At 42.8% G+C, this 26320-nt stretch overlaps 1 protein-coding gene across 1 annotated transcript; it reads left to right on the top strand.

Annotated features, from left to right (window-relative positions):
• The first annotated feature begins 17236 nt into the window (after nt 1-17236).
• pcdh18b (protocadherin 18b) lies at nt 17237-22972 on the top strand. The gene is made up of 4 exons (XM_030782850.1): nt 17237-19741; nt 20298-20386; nt 20774-20943; nt 22230-22972. Exons 1-4 carry the CDS (start codon nt 17237-17239, stop codon nt 22970-22972), a joined length of 3507 nt encoding a protein of 1168 aa, XP_030638710.1.
• Nucleotides 22973-26320: the final 3348 nt, after the last annotated feature.

The raw sequence follows: 26320 nt of genomic DNA, 5'->3' as shown, positions 1-26320 counted from the left end.
ACTGTAATGTCAGATACATATGCTTATCCCACCCAGTGACTGGTGTTTTGAATGTATCCTCAAGCCCATCTGTCACAGGACTTCCATTAGTCATAGACTCATAGTGTCTGACTCTTGGTTATTACGGCTCTGTATGAGGAGTACGGCCTCTTACAGGTGACTCAAATGTTCCCTCTTCATTCCAGAGTAAAATTTGAACAAAAAGCACGCAATTGATACTGTAGAGCTCCACGTCTTCTCCAGTCACTTATCTCTCTTTCTTTCTTTTTCTTTCCTTGTTATAACTGGATTCCTACATTATACACAGGTCATTAAAAAAAAAGTGCCTATCAATTATTCACCTCTTGCCTCTCACATGTGAAGAAATATCAGACATATTAGTGGGGGTGCTCCTTCTTCCATGGTCAGAAGCATTTGAATATTTCAGGAGACTGTGTGAAAGGTTTTTGAAAAATTTCTGCCTCTATTCAGGAATTCTCCCTTTTGGAGAGAAGAGAGGAATTGCGAGTCACACCAAATTTCATTGAGATACTTGTAAAACTTTGCCTGGACTTTTTTTTTTTGCTTCTCTGTGCTGCTGTGTATCTCTGAATACTTCAAAAGTCTGTCCACACACACACTATTGTGGAGGCTCTAAATCTAAGCTGGAAGTTTTACACTGGATCTGGAAGCGCTTAAATCTCTCTTCCTGCTAAATACAGATTTAAGTATATTCTTTTGGTTTGTGTCCAGAGTTGAATCTTTCAGAAACTGTATTGAATGGGAGTTTAAACACGAGCAGGTTTTATATCTTTTGCCATAAACTCCCACACACACACACACACACACACACACACACATACACACACACACACATGCGCGCACACACACGCACACACACACACACACACACACACACACACACACACACACACACACACACACACAACTGTCGTCAAATGGAGAAGAACTGAAAAGTGCTTTGACTGAAAATCTCTTTTTCATTTTGCCAGAGAAAAAAAAAGAGGCTAGGCCAGTCCAAGTGAAGGGGGGGGGGGGAATTGAGCTGACTTTGCATAAACAATGAGAGAGCGCCTTTTTTCAATTTAACCTCCTAAAAAAGAATAGGAAAGGAAAAAAAGAACTACACACATAGTTTTCTGACACACAGTTAATCTCCCAGGGCCTGGTGGGGTGCAGTAAGTTTGTGCAGATGTGTGTGAAAGCAGAGCCCATGCTCTTGGGCGGTTGTTACGGGTTCCGTTATTGCATTTTCGTGTGTGTGTGTGTGTATGGGTGTATGGTAGTCATCGACAGTAATATTTTGTGGCTGGTCCACCACGACAATGAGATACAATGTGCGTGTTAATGACATTAATACTTCGTCACTACCAATTTCTCAGCTTTCTCTTTAACTCCCCATCCCTATTCTCTCTCCCTCTCTCTCTCTCTCTCTCTCTCTTCTTCTTCTTCTTCTTCTTCTGTCTCTTCTTTCATGGTGTCTATCTTTCTCTCTATTTCTTTCGTCATGTCTCTTTCTCTAGTATGTTCCTCTTACACAGCAAGATAAATATGAAAAGAACTCATACATTTCACAGGGGCTGAGACAAAAGCAGATTGTTCCTTGTGTGATTTTCCTGTATTGGTGGCGTGTGATGTGAGACTAGGCATTGGAATAACACAATGAGGTAATTAATGTTTCTCAAGGCCAGTCATATCCATAAACGCTGCATCTTAAATGGTATGCAATGTCATTTGCATATGCTTAGTTACACTTCATTTAATTTCTTTTATATAGTTTGTGTTTGGATGTGTGTGTGTGTGTGTGTGTGTGTGTGTGTGTGTAGGTTTGCTAGCTTCTGTGCATGAGTTTGGCTTCATCTTCTACCTAGTCCTTCCGGGGACGAAAGGGGGAGAGATAGACAGCAAGCGAGTGAGAGAGATAGAAAGCAATAGAGAGTACTCTAACACATGTTTCTGTGTTTCCTTTCCTGTGTGGGTTGGACGAGCAAGCATTTAAAGGGGCCCCTGTTGAGTAGATGTGCGAGTCTTAGTAAAGAGTTTTCCACAACACACAAACACACACACACGCACGCGCGCACGCACAGACACACACACACACACACACTGGCAAACTGCTCTTGGCTCTAGATCTATAATGAGAAATTCACCGGAGAATACACGTACACACATAATCACACCTGCCCGACACACCTGGGCAGCCCGTCAAATCTGTAATAACAAACATCAGTTATAACCATAACATTATAAATGATGGTGAAATGATGTTTTACTGTAGCCATAACAAAAGTAATGTGACTACCACGAGCATCATAATAAAATTTATCTTCCCACACTTGTATTTATGATATCCTTGAAAAACAAATTAATGTACAATTAATCTGTACTGAGGTTGTTTAGTTGCGTGCAAAGTGTGCACAATGCTTTGTAGTTTGGCTCCACGTGTGTTTGGTTTAAAAGAAGGAATACCGTACTCGGTTAGTTGAAACCCACAGAGTTCCTCAGGGACCAATCAGAAGCTCAGAAACACGTGCAGTAGTAGTTTACAGGACACTCTGTATTTCTTTTTTCCATCAGAATATCTTCCACGAGAATACTGTGCGCGTGTGTGTGTGTGTGTGTGTGTCTGTGTGTGTGTGTGTGTGTGTGTGTGTGAGAGAGAATGATTGGTACGACATCCTCTGTATATCCGTCAATGTATTTATACCTGTATATCCAACTTCTACGCATTTATACCCAACTTATACCTCTACCTTTCACTCTTCTTTTGTCTTTGTTTCCGGCTCTTGTCTATCAACGTCGTCCTGTAATAATAGTTGCAGAGGAGCAGTGAGACATGTAGAGACACAGAGAGCCATTCTGAAGCACAGTGAGACACACGGTGATACAATGAGAAACAGTGAGATGCAGCGACACTGCGACAGCAAGAGCAAGCACTGGTGTCTCTGATGAAACTTTTAAACTTTGTGCTCTCTCTTCCTCCCCTATGACTGCTCAGAGGAAGAAAGAAACCATTCAGTGAGAACAACGCAAGTGTATAAATAAACCTCAGGTAGTTTGCTTTGCACTAACTGACCGAGTTGAAAATGCCTTTGGCTGGACTGTGGTTGGAGGGGTTTGATCTGTAACTTCAAATTTAAAAGACATCAAAGTGCAACCACAACCAAAGAAAAAAAAGCATACACATGTCGTAAGTGGCTGCTTCTCTATGCCCGCGCTTTCTTTATGCACTCAGTGCAAAAAAGGAGATCATATTTAAATGAAACCTATTAACATTCACCAGATCAGGAGATTCCCTTGAAAGATCAGTCTCTCTGTCCCACTCAAAAGCTCCTCCTCCTCCTGTTGTGCTATAAACTATAGTCACCATGACAGTGAGAGAAGGCCTGGATGGGTGAAGAGTATTTGTGGAGGCTGTGTTACATATGTCATGACTGGTTAAATAGACACAACAGAATTTCCCACTCCTTTACCAGGGTCAGAGAAAAACAGAAAGAAAGAACCAGCTTGAGGGGATGTATGGCACCCATGTCCAGTTGCTTGTAGGGAAGATACCATTTCCTCATCCAGGAATGACAATGATGACAGTGATGATGATGATGATGACGACGATGATGTCTGATGTATTTTTGATCCACATTTAAGCTGTGGATGTTCTACACAGGGTAAAACTCACATGAAGGAAAGAATCCATTATACAGAATTGGACAGGAAAGAGAGAAACTTAGAAGGACACAGAGAGAGAGAGAGAGAGAGAGAGAGACAGACAGGGAGAGAAAGGGAGAGAATCACAGTTGCTCTGTCCTCCAGACATCCAGGCACATGCTGTGATCTTCCCCCAGCCTGAAGCCTCCTGCATGGGCTTCTGCTGCGCTGTGTACCCTCTGACTGTCACATGCTCTGGATGCCTGACCACCTCTGGAGCCACACTCTTCTCTGTGACTGCAGAGGGGAAAGGAGAAACAGAAAAATGAGTGAGTGAGTAAATGAAACAATGAGAGAGAATATGTCTTACTTCTCAGCTGACTCTCCTTTCAAATGCTCAGCATTTTTTTCAAGTTTTTTTTTTTTAATTTTGTCCTGACATTCTGTAACCCCATCATGAGGAATTATGTTCCATATTGGAACAAAAACATCAACTGTAACGCTTTTATTGCAGGGTCAAATTTTAGACAACATTGTCAACGTTTTCGTTTATGGACATCACACGGATTTCTTTCACAACACAGTAAACAAATAGAGGACATTCACACTCTCTTTAAGGAAAATTCAATTTAGGGCAAACTGAATGACTTGGCTTCCCCTCGGCCGCATAACCAATCAAATAACATAGAGGCGCCATGAAGCTACCCTAGTGCTCCACAACACAGCAACAATGACACATCTAACACACAACAAAATTATGCTTAGATGCATCTAGTAGCCTACTACAGCTTACGGCACATTGCTAGAAAGTTACACCTGTAACTAACAGCACCACGATGATACAGCTACAGAGTAACAGCTAACAGTGCAGATATGCTAACAGCAAAAACATTGTTAGAGCTAAAAAGACTAAAGAGAAACAAAAGAGAGGCAAGACTGTGTGAGCTGCAGGCTAATTTTATGTGGTAAAAACTACATTTCCCTGCAACCACTGGGATTCTCTATCTATGGTTTTACTTAGTGTTTGGTTTGATGGGTCTTTGGTTCGATTTTCTCTTTGATTTGCGATCTCTCTCTCTCTCTTTCGACCCCCCCCCCCCCTCTCTATCTAGCTATGTCTCCTATTCACATATTCACACACACACACACACACACACACACACACAAAGATACAAAGTCAGGCTTTTCTGTGGATTTCAGCAGAAAACCAAGTTGTCCTTGAGGGCCCCTGATTCCAGACATGGTGAAACCCCGGAGGAAGAGAGGGGGAGAGCCAAAAAGAGCAGATGATGATTGAGAGAAAGTACCGAGATAAAGATACTGGTCTGTTTTTAGTTATCTTCTTTCTAAAGTTGGAATTGCCTTTTTCTGGTGGCTGGTCTGGTGACTTCAGCTCTTGGAAAAACACTGAAAAAGCACTGAAATTATTCAAAAGAACCTCCCTCTCTCTCTCTCTCTCTCTCTTTCATTCTCTGGTTCTCTCCTTCCTCAGCATTCTTCTCTGTCTCATGAGAGTAATCTGTTTATTCATCATTAGACCAAGGATGGAGAGGGAAAACGTGAAGAAACCAGATGAGAAGGAAAGAAGTGAGGAAGAATCTGCAAAAGACAAATGTAAATGTGAATGTAATAATATGTGTAGCACAGCAAGTGAGTGAAAGAGAAAGGGTGAGAGAGAGGAGAGAGAGAGAGAGAGAGAGAGAGAGAGAGAGAGAGACAGGTTAAGTGAGAGGGAGAGAGAGAGAGAGAGAGAGAGAGAGAGAGACTGAAAGAGTTCATTGTTCTACTTATGGTAGATAGAATGGGGGAGTTGGTTTGTTTAGAGTGGAGTGGAACGGTCCATTCTGGATTTTGAGGGGGGGGGGGGGTCTGTGGTTTTCAGACAGAGTTCAGCTTCAACAGTTTCCTATAAAAACATTCCCAACCCCCACCCCAATCCCAACCACGGAATTCTGCTGCTCTGTTTTGTGCTCAGTACTCCAAAACCTACTCCAGATGTCTCCATGAAAGAGAAAAAGAGAGAAGAAAGAAGAAGTAAAAGGGAAAGAATATAGTGAGAAGACACGAGACATATACGCTCAACATTCAGTTTTCTCTACAAACTTCCCTTCTGCTCAACTATAACTTTAAGTTTAGTCTGGTAAAAAAAAGAAAAGAAAAAAAACGGACCAACCACAGCGTGACAGTTTTACATTTAAATATAGACAGTAGTTTGGGTATCTACAGCATGTGTGTGTGTGTTTGTGTGTGTGTGCGTGTGTGTGTGCGTTTGTGCGTATTTGTGTGTGTGTGTGTATGTGTGCGTATGTGTGTGTTTGGATCAGGACTGTAATTATGCCTCAGCCCTCAAAACAGCTTGCAAACTGAGATCCAGAGCACCTTCTGTGCAGTGTGTGAGTGTGTGTGTGTGTATGACACTGAGCTCACCAGCTGGACACATGATTTAAGGTCCTTTAATATCCCATGGAGACCCCTGTCGCTCTCTCTTTCTCTCTGTCCTTCTCTCTCTCTCTCTCTCACACACACGCACACGCACACACACGCACACCCACACACACACACACACACACACACACACACACACACACACACACACACACACACACACCCAAACACAAAGTGCGTCAGCATTGCCAGTGTTGCTGAGGACAAATACTCAGATAATTATTGTTTTTTAGGAGTTCCTGAAACCAGTAAAACACACTACAACTAAGGAGTTCTCAGTGAAAGAGGACAACGGCACTATTTACAGAGATAGGTCTTGTTATGACTCACTGAATACATCTTTAAATCACAGAGTTGATTGTTCTTAGTAAGGACCATGTGTATCCAGGCATTTTCACAATGTCTGCAATGTATGCACCTCGGACACTCGTCTGTGTCCCAGACTGGAGACGCTGCTGAAGCTTTTGCCTTGTCTTCATTCCAACACGACCGTCCCACATTCTTACAGCTCTCAGCTCTTAGAGGAGACAGCAATCCTTTCTGACGGACCCACATGTCTGCCCCCCCCCCCCTCCTTTTATTGAGTCCTGTGTCCTGCCATATGGTGGAGAGAGAGAGAGAGAGAGAGAATGGTAAAGTTTACTTTGCGTGGAGAGAGAAAGAGGGGCACACGTGGGATTGATTTATTTTCATTACACAGGAGAGGGAGGTGTGGGGGTTAGGGCTGAAATCTTAACCATCCTTTTAGAGTGCCAAATCAACAGCCTGCTCATGGGAAGAGAGACAAAGACAGAGGGAGAGAGAGGGCTAGTCAGAACAAAAAAGACAGAGAGACATAGACACACACACACACACAAACACACACACACGCATATGGAGAGAGGTGACATATATACATATGTATGTCATAGACCTAACACTGATCAGTTTCCAAATTTACACTGGTTTTAAAGTATTACAGTTTACATCTTTATCACCAAGTTCCAGCAAAACCAGTCATAATATTTTTGTGTGTGTTAACTCTTCTTCTTGAATTTGGTCTTATGAAAACCTCTTTCATCTTAAGATCTGCAGTTTTCATAACATCATCAACATCAATCAAGCAGCATCATACAAACCCATCCCTCTGTCTACACTCCTCACTGTGAATGTGTCACAGCAAAACATCATAACCCACACGATAAACGTGTGTGTGTGTGTGTGTGTGTTTGTGGGTGAGTGGGTGGATCTGCCTTTGTGTGTGTGTGCCTTTGTGTGTGCATGCGCCTGTGTATGTATGGGTGTGAGGCTGCAAACTGAACTCAAATCTGTTCAGTCATTGTTTCCTCTCAAAGACTGGACAGAGAACAAAAGGCTAATCACATAAGACTGGTTACAACTGCTGTTACTATTCAGATACCGTCACTGGACTTCCATTAACTAATTAACACCTTTTAACTCAAGCCTTCTGAGAGAAAGAAACTCTCCAACTAAACTCAACAGAGGCTGCTTTACAATACATGGGGATCAGCAGAAGCAGTTTATAAAGTCAGTTAGCATTGCTAACTATGAGTATGTTTTAAATGGACTGAATGATATCAGGCTGTAGCAGACAGTGCAGCAATAGTTAGCTCAGCAAACCGTACATTCAGTTAGTGATAATGATTATCCTCTAAATGGAGCAGACGCTACTGGAAATGTCACTACATGTGAAGAGTTTTATCTTGTAACTCTACATGTAAACATGTATAAAACACAAATTACTACTACCACTGCTACTACTCTTATTATTACTGATACAACAACATCAACAACAACAATAATAATAATGATACTACTACTACTACTAATACATTTGACTTGTATAACACTTTTCAGATGAAAGGGCATAAAATGGAAAAGGTATGCAGTACCAAGAGAGCAGCAATACATGTAGAAATAACTATTTATAAATAAGGCAGGACTTTTGTTGTTATAAACACATATGAATGTGCCCTTGTGCTTTTGTAACCATGCAAGGGGAACCTAATGTAGTATTTGACACAAGTGATCAAATATTACAGATCACGTGGCAGAAGTACATGATCATTTCAATTTTATTCCCAGGGGAACGATGGTGAATCCGGAATGTTCTGTGTTCTGATTAACCTGCATCATTAGCTCTGTTTGTAAGAAAAAAAAAATCTAGTGAGGGCATTTAATTTCAGACACACTGATACATTTTTCACGACTCAAAGACAGGAGCACTTGATCGAGTAGTGTGTTACTCAGACACAGAGAGAGAGAAGAGTGCAAATTGGATCCCACGTGTTTCTCTCGTTACAGCGGCAGAAAAGCTTTCATCATTTTATCATTCTTCCCCGTCTCATTCTGAAGCCTAGATGGGGAATGATTTATTCTGAGAAATATAGAGAGACTGTGAGTGAGAAAGAGAGAAAATATCAAACAGAGAATGTGTAATTAGTGAAACTGCATTGAACGGCTTAGCAACCCAAGAGAGAGAGAGAGAGAGAGAGCAGCAGGGAGGGAAGGAGTCACTGAGTTCTCATCATATACCTTTAAAATATGTCCATTTGTTCTTAAACTTTAACTTTGATGTCAACAAAACTATTTCAATGGTTACACCTCACTGTATCATTTTTACATGAGTTCTGGGTACAGGCTTTAGCCATAGCATGTTTGGTGAACAGGACACCACTGCTAGTCATTAAGAACAAGTCAAATTGGGATCTAATTCTGATCTTGTCACATTCTCTCTCTCAAATCTTTCATTTGCTCTCACTAACTTTCTCCTGTCCCTTTCTTTCTGTTTCAGGAGAATCTCAAGTGTCCTCAAGTAACTTTAGTAGATTTCCCTTCAGGAAAACAAAACAAAAAAAAACAAAGCCAAAACACATATGTAGATTTGAGTTTATAAGATAATGTGTGTGTGTGTGTGTGTGATATAATCTGATTCAGCAGCTTTTGTCCCTGTCCCTTTCAGCCTGCTGTCAATTCGCCTTTTGAGCTCCACTGTCAGGCTGATTGGCTGGTGAGCTGGAGGTCAGGGGTCATGTGAAGTCTGACAAAAGACCCAAGTCATCACAAAAGTCACTAAGTGTGTCAGAGCAGGGGGTCCTTGGGAGGGGACCCCTTCTGCCTGTCCTCCTGAACAAAGACCCATCAGCATCTGAACAACCAGGAGTGTCTGCACTGCACTCCAACTGCCCCTGCCCCCCCCAGACCCACTTCCCTGGCATGGCCTTTGACAGCAGTGACGGTGGTAGTGGAGGTGGGGCCTAGACCATAAGCACACACAAAATTGTGGGGTGAGGGGAGTACGAGCTTGCTTCACTTTGTTTTCTTTTAAAAAAAATAGGGAGGGAAAGATGGAGAGAAAGGGTGAAGGAGAACAAGATTGAAAGAAAAACAGAAAGAGAGGGTGTGAGAATTTGGCACTCCATATTTCAGCTCACTGGATGTTTGGATCAGAGATCCTTATCTTCTGTACAGTACTTTTTAAACAACTCTACATTAATGTGGCTCAGACTTCAACTATTTCCTTTTTTTTCCTAACTGACATTTCAAAGTATGTGAGGTATGTTGTCAGTTGAAGACCGTGGGTCTTGGTGTTATGGGAAGCTCTGTATCATCCACTGTGGAATGAAGTGAATGCATTCAAATATGTGAGACAAAGCTTAATCTCCCTCTCCTTCTTTCTCTCTTTCTCTAATGCTTCATTAACAAACCTCACAAAGTAGACATCCATCTTATTCACGCTCTTACACACAAAACTAACGACCATACAATAAAAAACGAAGGGCCGGGATTCGCTAATGGGAAACCTTTAATGGCCAGTTGTACTTTCAGTTGACTGAAGAATAGCTAGGCAAACTGAAAGATGCTTTATTTCTTTGAAGGCTTCGCTCCCCCTCTCTCTTTCTTTTCCTCTCCTGTCTCTTGTTTTTTTTTTCTCTCCTGATATTTATTTGATGAGACTCCAGGGAGTGGCAGAATCTTGTACACATTGTCTTCATCATCTTGTCGACAAAGAGCTGAGAAAATTGGAGTGAGATCATTAGCCTGCTTTCTGGAGGTATTCTTATTTATCTAACGTATGCTGTGATTCCAGCTAATTCCCCATTAGCCTATCAGTTAACTAACGCCAACGTTCCCATACTCTGATGGAAAAGACAGGGAAAGAAGTAAGCAAGTCCTCACCAATGACACACCCTTTAAGGCTCTGACATATTAACTTCTAACTCAACTTGTGATCAGTATGGCTTCACTCTCTCTCTCTCTCTCTCTTTCTCTCTCTCTCTCTCTCTCTGTGTCTCACTTTTCTCTTAGTCTTGTTTAGTAGAGCTTTGCAGGGAGTTTTGCAATGAATGATGAATGAGATGGTGTAGCCCTTGGTGCACAGAGCTGCAACGAACACTGGGATTCCTTTTAATGTGTCACGTGTGATTTGGCTAACACAAGCCCATATTTCTCATCTAATTTTATAGCCTAGCATACCATGTAGATGCACTCTCACATGTGCACACACACACACACACACACACACAAGCCTTATGCTTCCCTCCCAAAACCTGAGGTGATAGAAAGAGCGTGGCTTTTAAAAAGTTATCATTTCTCTGATGAGTTCTTTGTTTATATTTCCAATGACATTTTGGTTACACCCCCCCCCCCCCCACCCCTACCCAGGTTGTTCTAGTGTCGAATGAACAAACTTTAACACTTTCTACTCAATGTAGTGTGAGACTCAGAACAAGAACTGTTCAAACATAAAACCTTAGTCAAACTCAAAATCGTTTCTCTCTTGTGAGACTGTGAGACTCCCAACCCGGAGTCTGTGTGGCTTATATAAATACACTCCACAGAGCTGCCCATAAAGCAACTTAAACTCTGTTAGATTCAGTGGAAAAGTCGACCTGGCACTGAGCCAAAGTAGTCCTCTTAATGGTATTTGATGAAATACTATTTTTCTGCTGTTTGCGACTTAAAGAGACAGACACTTGGTTTCCCCGAAAAGCCAAGAGTGGATAGAGGTGAAAAAAACATGGAGACAGACAGAGGAGGTCTGGGAGTTTAAAGTGGTTGAGGTGTGCTCTCACAGGAACTGAAGTCTACAGTCACTAACTTTTCTGGATAAGCAAGAGTTTGGTTGAATCTAGGCAAAGGGGATGTTGGCTTCCTCGGTCTACAAAATGTATTATAGTGCCCCTATTGCTTTCCAAGCAACTTGGAAAAAAATATTGACTGGCATCTATGTGTATGCATGTGTGAATGTGTGATTGTGTGCATTTGGTTGGAATCCAGCCTTTCTCAGGCAGGACTTTATTAAATCGGGCTGGATAAATAGAAGAGAATCTTAACAGTATTGTCTTTGGCTGTTGAGTTATTACCTCAATGTCTGCTGACTTGAGAAGCACTGTTAGGAGCAGCTCATATGTTCACGCTGTAATAATCATGCAGTGCAATCTGTTACAGTCTTTGTGTGTGATATAACTTACAAGTTACTTAGAACAAAGCCTAGTTTTAAAGCAATGGGATCTTGCAATGGCCTATCAGACATGAGAAAGAGAGAAATCTGAAGTTTTAGAAATTTCCACACAAAGACAGAATGAACGAGAGAGAGAGAGAGAGAGAGAGAGAGAGAGATCTCATCACTTTTAGGAATTTCCACAGAAATTCACAGATTGACATTAGGAACACGTGGCGGACTGCCGGCGCAGACTCCCCCACTCTCCCAATCCCTCACCCCAGAAAATACCCCCACACATCTGCTAAGCTAAAAAAAAAAAAAAAAAAGAGAGAGGGAGGGAGGAAGAGAAGTTGGGGGACGTGTAAATCTTCCAATCTCCTGCACAATGAACAAACCCCCTCTCCCCCCCAAAAAAAAGTCACCTTTGAGCCCCTCACGTGCACCACAGTCTCCTCTTGCCCCCGAAGTGTGTGTGCTTTTGTGTGTCATTCTCTCTGCTTGAGAAAAGGGAATAGGTGAAGCACAATGCCCTTTCTTGGTCATTGTGTCCTCTTGGTTAAACACAGCTTTGAGACATTCAGAAGAAACCTTTGTGTGGCATCAAACCACGAGCAATTAAAAGCCATTCCTCAGAATGAACATTTTTCACCAGAAATAGTAGCTCAATGCCACAGAAAAGGCCAGACAGACAGAGAGGAGAAATTTGGTAAGTGCTGAAGTATTCAAGTAAAAAAAAAAAAGTAAAAAGTAAAAAAAGATAAAGATCACACACACACAAAAAGAACATAGCTTTATGTCTTTGACCAGCACCTGTTGAAGAATGTCAAATGTTTTCGATGAGAGTCTGTGAGAGAGAGACGCTGGTTATGAATGCGGGACACAAGGAAAGGTTGACATTGGATAGGCAGTTGTTAAACCGTGTGCAGACAGGAGTAAGATATCATACAGCTACAAAAACAAGAGATCAGGTGACAAAGCAACATATGCCAGACGTACGGGAATCACCCACTTGCCCTCACACAGACAGACAAACTCACACACACACACACACACACACACATCCACACACACAGAGGGACTCAGGATGACCACATAATCATGAAGAAAAGATCCTCAGTTTTCCTCTCATCTCCGTGTGTCTGAATCATCTGTTTGTTGAAGTCACAAAGCAGCCACTGAGACTTTGAAGATCAAACACTTTTTTTTTCATTTGGTTTGATTGCTCCAATCCTCCACTGTTTATCCATATAGTTGTAAATATGAATACTTTTGACTTCAGCTGCCTAACCAACAGCTGCCATGCACTAATATCACTGTTTTCAGCACAATGAACACACATTCCCGGTGTGGTTTTGTTAAGCCATGAAGAACTTGATACTGACAGACTACACAGAACACTGTGTCATGTACCCAGGCCTCTGTCCTTGTTGCCCCTTTCCCTGGGTGAACCAGTGAATGGATTAAAAAGACTCTTGAAAGGCCCTTTAAGATTAAGAGACAAACCAATCTCAGAAGAGAGCAAAGATCTGAGTTATGGACGCATGCATACGAATGCGTGTGCACGCACACACACACACACACACACACACACAGAGTTAGAAGTGTGTCTATGATCTTCAAATACATATGTACATTTCCTTGGCTTGAAGATAAGCTTATCTGTATGGAAGACAGGCTCTAGAAGATTGGGGCAGTCAGCGTTTGTGCTGGCAGATCTCCGATGCACTGATTACATGCCAACGTCTGTCTCCCCCCCTCTCTTTCTCTCTCTCTCTCTCTCTTTCTCTCTTTATCTCTCTCTCTCTCTCTCTCTCTCTTTCTCTCTTTCCCATCTGCATTTTGTGGCATTAAGATGCTGAATCTGCTGTTGGAGGGACTAAAGTATGGAAATGTCGCACACAATAATGATACTGCCGACTTCTTCAGATAAAGACAGTTAATGGGTTCCAAACTTCAAGAAGAAAGTAGGATTCCTCAAATTATGGAAACTTCAGTTATTCGAAAAATGCAACACAAAATCTTTCCGTTTATTAGATGCAAAACTCCGATTAGATGAACTACTCTTATGTCACTCTGTTTGCAAGAAGTGTGTGGAAGCAGTAAATTTGTCCGTTCTCATAAGCCATGTATCCTAAATATTAACATGTCATGTACACATTCGTGAACACACAGGTGGAAACCACATGCTTCGAAATAGGACGGGAACCACGTCCTCAACCGAGTTTGCTCTTGAACGACAGACTTGTAATGTAGACACAAAACCCACACGTGCCATATATGTGATAAACCTCCCCCGTTACCGAAAAACGTTAAGATGAATAACAATAAAGTATTGTAACGCGGGCCACAAAAAGGATGCCCTTGCGCGCGTTGTGAATGCCTGCGGTCCAGCTCCCAGGCGCACCCCTGCCTCCACGAGACCCGTAAGAGACAGAATGAATGATAATGCCGTGGGGAGAGGGAGGTGGGTAAAAGTGGGAGAGCAGAGGGGGCAGATGGGGGTGTTTAGGAGGGAGGAATAGACCCACGGAGCGGGCGGCAGATGCTCGCGTGCCTTTACAAACGCCCATCACGCCCGTCCCCCCAGTTTTTACTCCTCGACTCGCGCCGCTAAGGTATTCCGCCGTAATTCCTCCCCCAATCTGACTTTGGTAGTGTCGATGGGGGGCTTTGGGGAACTCACCAGTTTTCATAGTCCTTCGGCGCGCTGCGACCTAACCACCTGCTAGGCTCTATTGTGCGTAAGATCCCTTTCATTTAAATGACAAAGTTAACGGCCCCTACCCTCCTCCATCGCACTGAGTGACTTTACGACCACAGTTCTGAAAACTAGCATACCCCTTCCCCAAAATAAGCCATCTGATGCGACCATATGACACTGTCAGATTTCAAGCCAGGTCACAAATAGGTTTTACAAAATAACCAGGGTGTTACACCATCTGAAACACAACACTTCTGCAAACTGAATATCCCAACTCCTTCATTATTGGAACCATTTTGATCCCACCTAAGGAATGATGAGACCTCGTACCCCAGTGGTTGAGATTCTTTAAAATATCGCCCCTTCCAAAAAGCCCAGTACTTTCTTTAATATGTTCAACTGTCCTCCTGCCAAACGAAGTCTCTCAGTCATGTTGAAGGGTTTAGCCTGTGTCCTGCCTAATTGAATTGAGTTATTTGTGCTGAAATTGCACCTGCCATTTAAGCCTTGCACTTGTAAGACTATGTTTGTGACGGATCGGTAAACTTCAAAAAATGCACATGAACACCATGTGTGATCATTGTGGGGGTGTATCTGCCTTCTCTCCGATTTCGTTTTTCCTTAATATGGCATATGAATGTATTAATCCAATTGTTTAAGGTCTGCAGTGTTGAACTTCTTTGTGCGTGAAATGTGATTAGCATCCGTGCTCCGCACGTCGTAATGGTATTGCATTGCATCGAATTCACACAGAGGCACAACACTGGGCAGTCTGCGACTTGTGTAAGAATAGCGGGGCACATTCGTCTGTAGCTAACCTGATTAAATGCGAACAGACGCCTCGGCCGAGACAAACAGTATTCAGACAACATTTAGCAGTTTGTACACATCAAAACCCCTTTTAAAGACTTATTCAAGAGTTTGGACGATGCTTGTTTCCTCACAAAACTGCATTAACGGACTTTCTATGACCACTTTGCAGCTACCAATATAAGTCGTGAAAGGAAACTCTACTAATCATTACTTTAGCTAATCTAAAGTTTAGGCCAGATAGACGAGATATTCTACGTTAAATTCGAGGTGTTTTCTGTCACGAGGAGAATTAGTGGAATTGCTTCTCGGGGTTAACCCATGACAGACTGGCAGAATCCCTATTGAGCAATGAAGCTTCAACAAACTATGTCTTTTACTGTTTTTCTTTTTCTCACAGTCAGGTAAGACATCAAATATATCATTTTCTTTTGCGATTTCGACTTCTTATTTGGGGATGTATAAATGCTAAAATCTATTTTATGAGGGGTTTTATATCTTGAAAGGAGTTAACACGTAGCACTTTGGAATGATGACATCTGACAAGGTTTTACAGAGCCTGTTGCCTCTAATTAAGCACCGAATAGGGAGTCCTCCCGAGAAATTGTTGTAGGGACATTTATCATGTCGTTTGGAGGCACTGAGCGCATGGAAACCGAATGAGATTATCTACTAACAAACGCCCGCTAATTCTCACTGGGTGTCTAGAGAGCTGTGGGGGAGTTCACGCGCTCCATATATATAATTACTGGGTTGGATTGTCTGGACCTTCGCACCAGATGGCCCGTGTTCTCCTGAAAAAAAAAGTTCCAGTTGCCTGTGTTTGCTTTTTTTGTGTGTATTTGTGTGTGCGCGCGCCCATAAGGATGCTAATTCGGATGGATCAGAGATCGTAAGTCGTGAAACGGTATAATACACGGAGGGGGCCTAGAGTTCGTCGGTCTGACCTCTGGGAAGACGCATTCAGCCTGGGGGTTGGGGGAATTGGAGGGAATCCGTTTCACCACGATTTGCCACACGCGTGTACTCACAATAGGGACGCACAATAGCTCGACCGCATTGGAGTCCTTTTTGCGCAGGAGGATAGCAGTATAGCAAAGATCACCTATAAAATGTCCTATAAAAGTTAATGTATCTGTAATGTGCCTTGATTTCATAACTCATTTCATAAAAATGATTCACTGGTTTCTACTAATCTCCATGTTCTTATAAGTACTAAATAATTATGACGACCAGTATTTCACGTTTTACATTAAAGACCCTTTCAATGCGTTTGGATGCAGTTTGAGGCATCTTGCCACCACTCAAGTCGACTGTATTTATTTGTATGTTCTCAGCATTTCAGATAAATATTTAAATAGATAAATATTTGTAAAATATAGCCGTATTATTTGTCTGTCTATCTATCTATCTATCTATCTATCTATCTATCTATCTATCTATCTATCTATCTGGCCCTTTAGAAAGGCGCATTCTTTAAAGCCATGATTGTGGAAACGCAAAGTGTGCCATGGTGACATGATATAAGTTGGTCGTGAATATAGGTCTCTTCTTCTATTGTTATGGCACACTTTCAAAACTGTCCTCCGCATGTCGGCGACTGCTCGCAGTTCGTCTCGAATCACAGCTCCTGCTTTTTTTTCTTTTCCTTTCTTTTTTGTTGAGTGGACAGCCGTGGGGCGGTGATGGGGTAGCCCAAGGTTTGGGGGAGGGGAGGGGGGTTGCTGCTGTGTTTTGTGAGTGGTGCTGCAGTCTGGGCTCAAGGCGGGCTGTAAGGGGCCAGTCAGTCCGTTCAGTCACAGACGGCGAGAGGGCGCGACAGAGCGCGCGCGCGCACACATACACACACACACCAAGGAGCTGCGCCTCCCACACACACAGTCACTCTCCTCGCTCAAACACAAACACACAGGGAGACGAAGAAGTGGATGTATGCAACAGATCCATCTAAAAGTGCAACGCTACATCGAAGTTCTAATGCTATTTTCGAGGTTCTGATTAAGGAGAGAGGTGTTTTCACTCCTCTCGTGGCTATTTCTTTTTTTTCCTTCTTGTTTATTCTGCACACGAAATTCAAGTGGTTTGTCTCGGGACGGGACTTTCACGGAAGGGTTAATATGCTTGGTTTTTAAAAGATATTTTCTCTACCCTTGTTTTGGGAATATTGCCTTTTCATCTGGGCTTTGAAAATGGGAGCGACAATGAATTCCACCAAAGGGAATGTACTATTTTGCAAGACGCTCTTCAAACTTCTTCTTTTGGTAGGCATGGCGCACAATGTTTCGTGTAAGACTTTGAAATACAAAGTTTATGAGGAGCAAAAAGTAGGAACTGTGATTGCGAGATTGAGAGAGGACGTAGCCAGCGTTTTATCCAAACTCCCGAGCTCGGTGTCCCCCCGGTTCCGTGCGATGCAGATGGGCAGTACCCCGTTCTTGTCGGTCCGCGAGGAGGATGGCGAAATCAGCATCGGAACAAAAATCGACCGGGAGAAGCTCTGCGAGAAAAACCTTAATTGTACCATTGAGTTTGATGTAATCACCCTGCCCAGGGAATACCTGCAACTATTTCACGTACAAGTAGAAGTGCTGGACATCAACGATAATTCTCCGCAGTTCTCGCGCGCCATCATTCCCATTGAGATCTCAGAGAGCGCGTCTGTGGGCACGCGCTTCCCACTGGATAGCGCCACTGACCCGGACGTCGGAGAGAACGCTCTGCACACGTATTCACTGACCCGAAATAACTTTTTTAAAATAGAAATCAGGACTCGGACAGATGGCGCTAAATATGCGGACTTAGTGGTGGTCAGGGAACTGGACAGAGAGACGCAGTCGAGCTACCAACTGCAGCTTACTGCTTCGGACTCTGGTGTGCCACCCAGGTCCGGCTCTACCCTCCTAAAAATCAGCATCTCCGATTCCAATGACAACAGCCCCTCATTTGATGAACAGGCATATACCGTCAATCTCTTGGAGAACTCTCCACTTGGGACATTATTGGTGGATCTAAACGCCACTGACCCCGATGAGGGAATTAATGGTAAGATCGTATATTCTTTTAGTAGTCACATTTCCCCCAAAATCTTGGAAACTTTTAAAATCAACCCAGAAAATGGTCACATCACTCTTATTAAAAAAGTGGACTTTGAGAGCACTCCTTCATATGAATTAGACGTTCAAGCTCAAGACATGGGTCCCAACTCCATCCCAGGCCACTGTAAAATCATCATCAAAGTGGTTGATGTAAATGACAACAAACCCAAAATAAACATAAACCTGATGACCCAGGGCAAAGAGGAAGTGGCCTACATTTCAGAGGCTGCGCCCATCGACACCTTCATAGCGCTTGTGCGGGTAGATGACAGTGACTCTGGTTTGAATGGAGAAGTGGTGTGCAGATTACATGGCCATGGACATTTTAGGCTGCAAAAAACCTATGAAAACAACTACATGATCCTCACCAACGTGTCCCTGGACAGAGAGCGACGTTCAGAGTATAGCCTGACGGTGATTGCGGAGGACCGTGGTTCACCCAGCCTCTCCACCATCAAACACTTCACTGTGCAGGTGCTGGATGAGAATGACAACCCGCCCCGTTTTGAGAAGAGCAGATACGAGATCTTCAAGTCGGAGAACAATTCTCCCGGTGCTTATCTGACCTCAGTTGTTGCTGCAGACCCAGACTTAGGAGCTAATGGTCAGGTCACATACTCCATTGTGGAGAGCCAGGTCCAGGGGAGCCCCATTTCCACATATGTGACCATTGACCCTTCCAGTGGAGCTGTATATGCACTGAGGAGTTTTGATAGGGAGGAGGTGGGCCGACTTAGCTTCGTAGTACAGGCAAGAGATAGTGGTGGTACAGGAGGAAGCGGAGCTTCTCTCAGCAGTAACACCACTGTTCTCCTCACCATTTTGGATGAGAATGACAACCCACCTGTCATCATTTCACCACCACTCAGCAATCACACTGCCGAGGTGGCACTCTGGAGACACGCCGAGCCTGGGCACCTAGTGACCGTCGTAAAGGCGACTGACCGCGACGCTGGCGCCAATGGAGAACTGGTATGCTCTGTAGTTGGCGGTAATGAGGAAGGTCTGTTTGTGATGGATTCAAGGAGATGTGAGCTACGTCTTAATGGTAGTGTGGAAACAGCGGGCAGAGAGAGCTTTCAGCTGGCCATACTAGTTCAGGACAGGGGAGTGTCTGTACCCCTGTCAACCCGGGCGCTGTTCCGTATCGTTTTGCAGGACCATCCTGAGAGCCATGCCTATGCCCCACCTGATGTTGCTGACCAATCAGCATTGGACATTTCTATGATCATCATCATCTCCTTGGGCGCCATTTGTGGTGTTCTGTTGGTTGTCATGGTAATGTTTGCCACGCGTTGTTCGAGAGAGCAGAAGGATCCACGTCACTCCTACAACTGCAGAGTTGCTGAGTCAACTTATCAGAACCATCCCAAAAAGCCAGCCCGGCAGATCCACAAGGGTGATATCACATTGGTCCCCACTGTTAACGGTACGCTGCCAGTGAGGGCTCACCCTCGCTCACCCTCCGCATCACCAGCCCCTGAGAGCCGGCAGACTCATCACAGCCGCCAGTCACTCAACAGCCTTGTTACTATCTCCTCCAATCACGTGCCAGAGAACTTTGCACTTGAGCTTGCCCATGCCACGCCCCCTGTGGAGGTGAGGAAGAGAGAGCATGCGTAATATATGTTGGTGGTTTTGTGTGTGTGTGTGTGTGTGTGTGAGAGAGAGAGAGAGAGAAAGAGGAAGAGAAAAGGAGAAAAAGAGAGGGGGAAAGAGTGAATACTGTCATAAGAGTTAATTTTAACCTTTAGTTGATTTGAATCTTCAACATGTGCATCCTTGACACACAACTGCTTAGCTTGTTAGCAACTCATCAGCAATTATCATCATTCTCTTTTAGTTCTTGCTCTCTGAGAGACCCCTTTCCCTTTTGTTTCTCCTCTTAATCATTTTGAATGGGTGCTTTTGGTTTATTTTATGTTACACCCTAAATGTGTATAGAATTTATTTCCTGCCCAAGTTCATTTTTCCATAAGGCACCTTCCTCATTTTACATTACCCTATCATTGCAGCATTCATCAACATTTTTGTGTTACTTTGCTGTCTGGTCTGCCATTATTCATTTTTTTATTTCCATTTTTCTTTTTTCCCTTTTTGTTTTTATTCCCCTATGTTTTTTTTTTGTTTTGTTTTGTTTTCCCTTTGGTTGTAGCAAGTCTCACAGCTTCTGTCCATGCTTCATCAGGGCCAGTACCAACCCAGACCCAGTTTCCGTGGCAACAAATACACCAGGAGCTACAGGTAACCAATCACATTTCAGCCGTGTGCCATCTTTACAGAATATTCCATAGGGAGTGCTAGTTTCTCCTGTGGATGTTTCATTGTCTGAAAGACCAACCTAAGTCAGCTTTCTTCATCTTTTTAATAATCTTAAAAACCATCATTTTGACAACTTTCATCTCCTGAAATGGTTTATAAATTGCTGTTTGCAGATGGAAGTCCATTTCATGCTTACTGATACCATAAAGTGTAACTTTAAAGAGTGCCCCCTTATGTCAGGTGTCCGTAAAGTGTTGTGTATTACAAGGATCTTGGTAGCTTGACATCTTATGTTTAAAGGGGATAGCCCAAATCAAATGGGAATGGCAGTCCATGCTCATATCTCTCTGTCTCTTGTGTCCTCCCCAGGTATGCTCTGAATGAGATGGACAAGTTCAGTCTGAAGGACAGTGGACGGGGAGACAGTGAGGCAGGGGACAGTGACTGTGAGACAGGGCGGGAGTCTCCCATGGACAGGATGTTGGGAGAGGGTTTCGCTGAACTCTTCAGCCCTGACGGGCAGCCCAGGCTACACCCAGGTATGCCACAGTGTTTGCTGTTTGGGGTCAAACTCAGTACCTGTTGTCTATACACCTTTTGTCCCATTCAGCAACAGTATGTTACTCCGCCATGACCACCACCAGTAAAGTTTTTGTTCTACCTTATCCTAGAGTTTTATTTTATTCTTACTAGACAAGACAGCCTCAAAGCATCATACACATATTTGCATCCATGACATACCTAGCCCTGAGTTTATCTTATTCTTTCTATAAATAGAGAAATATTTTCCCCTAACAGCTGAAAAGTCCCAACTCTGGAACTGACAGTCTTATCACTAAATTATTAGGATTGTGGAGCAAGAGGGAAAAAAAACAACATTATCAGTTTTTTTTTCTGATGATAAAAAAAACATGCCCTAATCTGAAACACAATTATTAGTGCAGCTAGATTAGAGACAGGCCTTTGAGTAGGGTGCCAGGACTTTGGAAAGCCCTTATTTTTATATTTATCTCTTTTTTTTTTTTATATAAATCAGTGAGTTTAATCTTTCATTTTCTCCTTTCATCAGGCAGAGCCAAATCAGCGTGTAGCCGGCCTCTGTTTTGCAAATGCACCAGATTCAGTTTTTATTAGCTGTTAGATGTATTATAAATGGCCCTTTCAAAGTTAATGGGGCAATAATGAAGTCCCTGGAATATGACTGAGTATTGGCGTGCATGCTTAATGAAGGCTATAAGCTGGCATATTTGATTTGTATTACATATTCTTTCAGAGAAAGAAAGCGAGAAGTAGAGAGATGGGTTTTTTTCTGTCTCCTTTCAAACACTTTCACTGAATAGACTTATTTGAATAGGTGAGAGCTTTGCGTTAATTTGTGTTGCCATTATTTTGTATATAGAGTGAATGAGCTAGCTTATTTTCATTAAAATGAAAGAGAAAAGACATGTTGCATTAGTTTATTTATTTATTCATTTTCAGTTATTTATTATTAGTTATTTATTTTCAGACCTCATTCTAATTGTTTCAGAAGATGCGGAGGGAGTTTTGTGTGAGGCATAACATGTAAAGACAGACGTATGAAGCGTTCTCTGTTAAGCCAATCCATGATGACTAAGATCTAAGTAGTATTCTATGTTAAGTTAACAGAATGATAAAATAAAACAAGCTTCAGGATAAGCTGGATGCAAAAAGTTAAGAAATGTCCAATTCAAAAGCTTGCATGCTGAGTCATATGTTAATTTAATCTGATTAAGAAGCACCCAGTGCTGAGTTATCACATCAAAACTAATGCAACTCCTGCCCCCCCCTCCTTTGATCTCTTTAGCGATGAAGCTTTGCACCGAGGAGTGTCGTGTACTTGGTCACTCTGATCAGTGCTGGATGCCCCCTCTCCCTTCTCCGGCCTCTTCTGATTACCGTAGCAATCTCTACATCCCGGGAGAGGACCCCCAACAGTCGGCAGCACCCGAAGCCCCCCAGTCTGGTGAGTCCACCCTCCGCAAGAAAAGCTTCTCCACTTTCGGCAAGGAGAGCGAGGAAGAGGAAGGCGAGGACGGCGAGGCAGAGGACCTGTGTGGGACCACCTCGCTCCTATCAGAAATGAACAGCGTGTTCCAGAGGCTCCTCCCCTCATCTCTGGACTCCTATACCGAAGCCAATGAGACGGAGCGGCCGGGACCGTGCTCCGCGGGGACGGGCTCTCTGGAGAGGAGGAAGGGCCACCTTCCCGGCAAACCAAACTCTGCCTCCTATCAGCAAGGCGTGGCCGCCTGGGCGGCCAACACACACTTCCAAAACCCTGGGCACGGGCACGCCCCCGCGAGTCACATGACGGCGCTGGTCGCTCCTCTCCCACCCCCCGTGTCCGCCTCCATTCCGGTTTCCGGACCCTCTTCGAAATGGCTGCCAGCGATGGAGGAGATTCCAGAAAACCACGAGGAGGACGAGCTGGAGTCAGTGCTGGGACACCTCCAGGGCAAACGCTGCGACAGTCGCAGCGAGATCATGGACGCCAGCGAACTGGTCGCCGAAATCAACAAGCTTCTCCAGGATGTTCGGCACAGCTAGAGGTCACAAACTGTCTCCTGAGACCTCTGACCTCTCCCCTGAAAGCCAGGTTTGCTTTTAGAAAAGGGAGAGGAGATGTCTTAATAGACGAGGGGGGAAATAAAAAGAGAAAAAGAAAGAGACCTGCAATTGTCGTTAAAGTTGCATTTCTGATGTTACGTGTTTTGTGAATGCTAATTATCCAAATGATGTTTTGTAATTTCTGGTTTGGGACACAGTGTACACAATGTGAGTGTATTTATCTTTGTATTTTAAAAATACATTTGCAGTCTTTATATTTATAAAAAAAATAATGTGTATATAAGTATAAGCAATCAGATGTCTATTTTTGTATTTTGAATGCATGTTGAGGGTAAAATAATCAAAGTCAACATGCCTTTGTAAATATTCCTATTTAAGAAAAATAATTCATCTTTCTATGTCTCTGTTAAATATATAAATAGATATATATATATAAGTGTATTGAAAATTGGACACAATGTTTTTGGGGTGGTGGGGTGGGCCAATCAGCATGTTGGGGACTTGCATATTTATAATAGTGTATTCTTTATGTAATGTGTCATACATTGTTTATGTTTCAGTGGATGGAAAATAAAGTGAAATGCTGGATACTGCAGCCACATATGATTGGACTGTAATTATATTTGGCTTTTTCTGGGGGTTTGTTCTCAAGGGTGTGTTTGTATTTAACATGTACTAAAATACTTCTTGTGTGTGTGTGTGGGTGGGTGGATATGTCTGTGAATGTAGCTGAGGCTAAATATGACTGTGAATGTGTGTATGTGTGGGTTGGTTGATGCAGGTTTAGCACTGTATTTTTAAGGGAATGAATTTAAAAAGAATAGGATACAAATTTTCAGAACATCAAGTTGGAGCAGCACTCGTTAAGAGTGTCCCCTAGTGGTGATATCACAGAAGTGCAATTTTGTTTAACATAAAGATATTATTAGGGAGTGGAAGAAAATGGAGCAGAGAGAGAGACAGAGAGGTGGTGAAATGGAGAAAGAGGGCATTGGGAAGGGGGTGGTATTCATAGACTAAGGTTTCCAAATTTACACTGGTTTTAAAGTATTACAGTTTGCATCTTTATCACTCTTTTTGAACTAAATCTTTAAGTTCCAGCAAAACCAGTCATAAATATTTTTGTGTGTGTTAACTCTTCCTCTTGAATTTGGTCTTATGAAAACCTCTTTCATCTTAAGATCTGCAGTCTTCATAACATCATCGACATCAATCAAGCAGCATCATACAAACCCATCCCTCTGTCTACACTCCTCACTGTGAATGTGTCACAGCAAAATATCACAGATGTATATGTGTGTGTTTATATGTGTTTGCCGTGTGTGTGTGTGTGTGTGTGTGTGTGTGTGTGTGTGTAAAGGTGGGTAGGTTGAGTTGTCAGTTCAGTGCAAGCCTGTCTCTGTGTACCTCCCCACCCACCACCCAAACGTGCACACACACCCACACACACACACACACACACACACACACACACCTTTCCTGTCTCACAGCCTTGATTACTAAGTAAATATTACATAATTATTTAAGCCTTTATTAAACTCAGATATAATGCATTTGCTAAGGCAGGAGGGGGAGTCTGAGAAATTGAACTGGATATAACAGCCTGAAGACTGGTGATTGACTTTTCTAAATATTTGATGCACATCTTTCTTGAACTCAAAGAAAATGAAAAAACACTTCTCTTTCTCCTCTTTCAGGAGAATAGCAACATTTTGTGTTGTAAACCTTTTTTCAATGAATCTACCAAAACACATTTTTGTGGCTGGCCTTGGATTACACATTTGGACTAAAGATGACTTTCACTACTCTCTCTCTCTCTCTCTCTCACACACATACACACATATGCACACGCACGCACATGCACACGCACACGCACAGAGAAAGACTTTTTCCTCCCATTGTTTTGCAGATGTAGAAAAGCATGGGTTTTCCCCTAAGGACACAAGGCTCCCCATCCCTCTACTCAATCAATCATCTACCTGTATTTAATACACACTGTTATTAAACTGTCATTTGTAGATGTTAATTATTTATACTCAGGAGAATCCATTCTCTCTCTCACACACGCACACACACACACACACACACACACACACACACACACACGCACACACACGCACACACACGCACACACACCTCAGTCAGGCACATTATGTATACTCATCTTTGTGCAGAATGATAAAAGGACGTAATGGCACAGTGCAATCTCTCTACATCACAGAGAAAACTGTTCTTGTCAGGGACCCTCTCTATAAAGCCCATTCCTGTTCTCTCTATGTGTATATCTCATGTCTCATTTGTGTGTGTGTGTAAGTACGTAAACTTTCACTCATCTGTGTCATGGAGAGGGAGAGAGAGTGTGTTGTCGTTCTCACACATGCACATTCTTTCTCTCTATCTCTCTCTCTTTATCCCTGTCTCTCCCACTCTCTCTCACTCTCAGCAGGTGTATGGTATTTCATGACTAAATGCTTTTCTCTGTGATGCTTTATTTACGACATGGCCAAAACATCTGCTTCTGTTTGGTCCAGCTGTTAGCCAGCATTCTACTAGGTCTATATGGGTATCTGTTTATGAGTGTGTGTGTGTGTGTGTGTGTGCGTGCCATGCACAGCTGTGACTGTGTCATCTGTGTAAATGACACTGTTGGTGGTGTGTCCGTAGTGGAGATACTCTTCAGCTTTTCAGTGGAGATTCATGGTGAATGAAAAAGAAGCTTTATGCCAGAAAGATTGGCACAGTTTTACAGTGTACGAGCAAGAGTGTGTGTGTGTGTGTGTGTGTGTGTGTGTGTGTGTGAGAGAGAGAGAGAGAGTTGGAAATATATTGACACAGTCTTCTTGACTAACTAATTTCTCTCTAGACAGAACCAGAAATGAAACAAAGCAAAAGTTTTTTTCTGTAAAATCCTTTTCTCCATCCTGAACATTTTCAAATGTCATGAAAGTGACTAAATTGGTAACTGACTGTGAATCCAATTATCTTAATCCATCAGTTTTGCTAATAACTAAAAAAAACTTTATTAGTTGTAAGTAAACTTTATTTGAGTCAAATTCAGAACCACGCTTAATGAAAAGAAAACACTAAACATAATGATTCCCTTTCAGTTAAGGGTTCTCTCCATCATCTCCCATTTCTACTTTCATTTGCATCCGCTCAGTTTTGAGCATAAGGAAGGAGGCTGACAGGGTCTTGGGATGGGTCCAGTCATCAGCCCTGAGGAATTCTCAGCTCTGGTCAGAGACATTTTACATTTCACAAACAGCTTTAGCATCTTAGCACTTTGCTCACATCCTGCCTTGCTTTATTACATGAAAGCACAAAATG

The sequence above is a fragment of the Chanos chanos genome, chromosome 1 (genome assembly GCF_902362185.1).
Source record: "Chanos chanos chromosome 1, fChaCha1.1, whole genome shotgun sequence".
In the NCBI taxonomy this organism is placed as follows: domain Eukaryota; kingdom Metazoa; phylum Chordata; class Actinopteri; order Gonorynchiformes; family Chanidae; genus Chanos; species Chanos chanos.
The sequence above is the reverse complement of the archived record's forward strand: the minus strand, read 5'-3'. Positions and strand labels throughout refer to the sequence as shown.

Excerpts from the sequence above, each read along its gene's own strand:
- pcdh18b (XM_030782850.1), top strand. The coding sequence starts at position 17,237 with ATGGGAGCGACAATGAATTCCACCAAAGGGAATGTACTATTTTGCAAG. Across the intron at positions 19,742-20,297 it reads ATGCCACGCCCCCTGTGGAG|CAAGTCTCACAGCTTCTGTC; the intron begins GTGAGGAAGAGA and ends CTTTGGTTGTAG. Across the intron at positions 20,944-22,229 it reads GCAGCCCAGGCTACACCCAG|CGATGAAGCTTTGCACCGAG; the intron begins GTATGCCACAGT and ends TGATCTCTTTAG.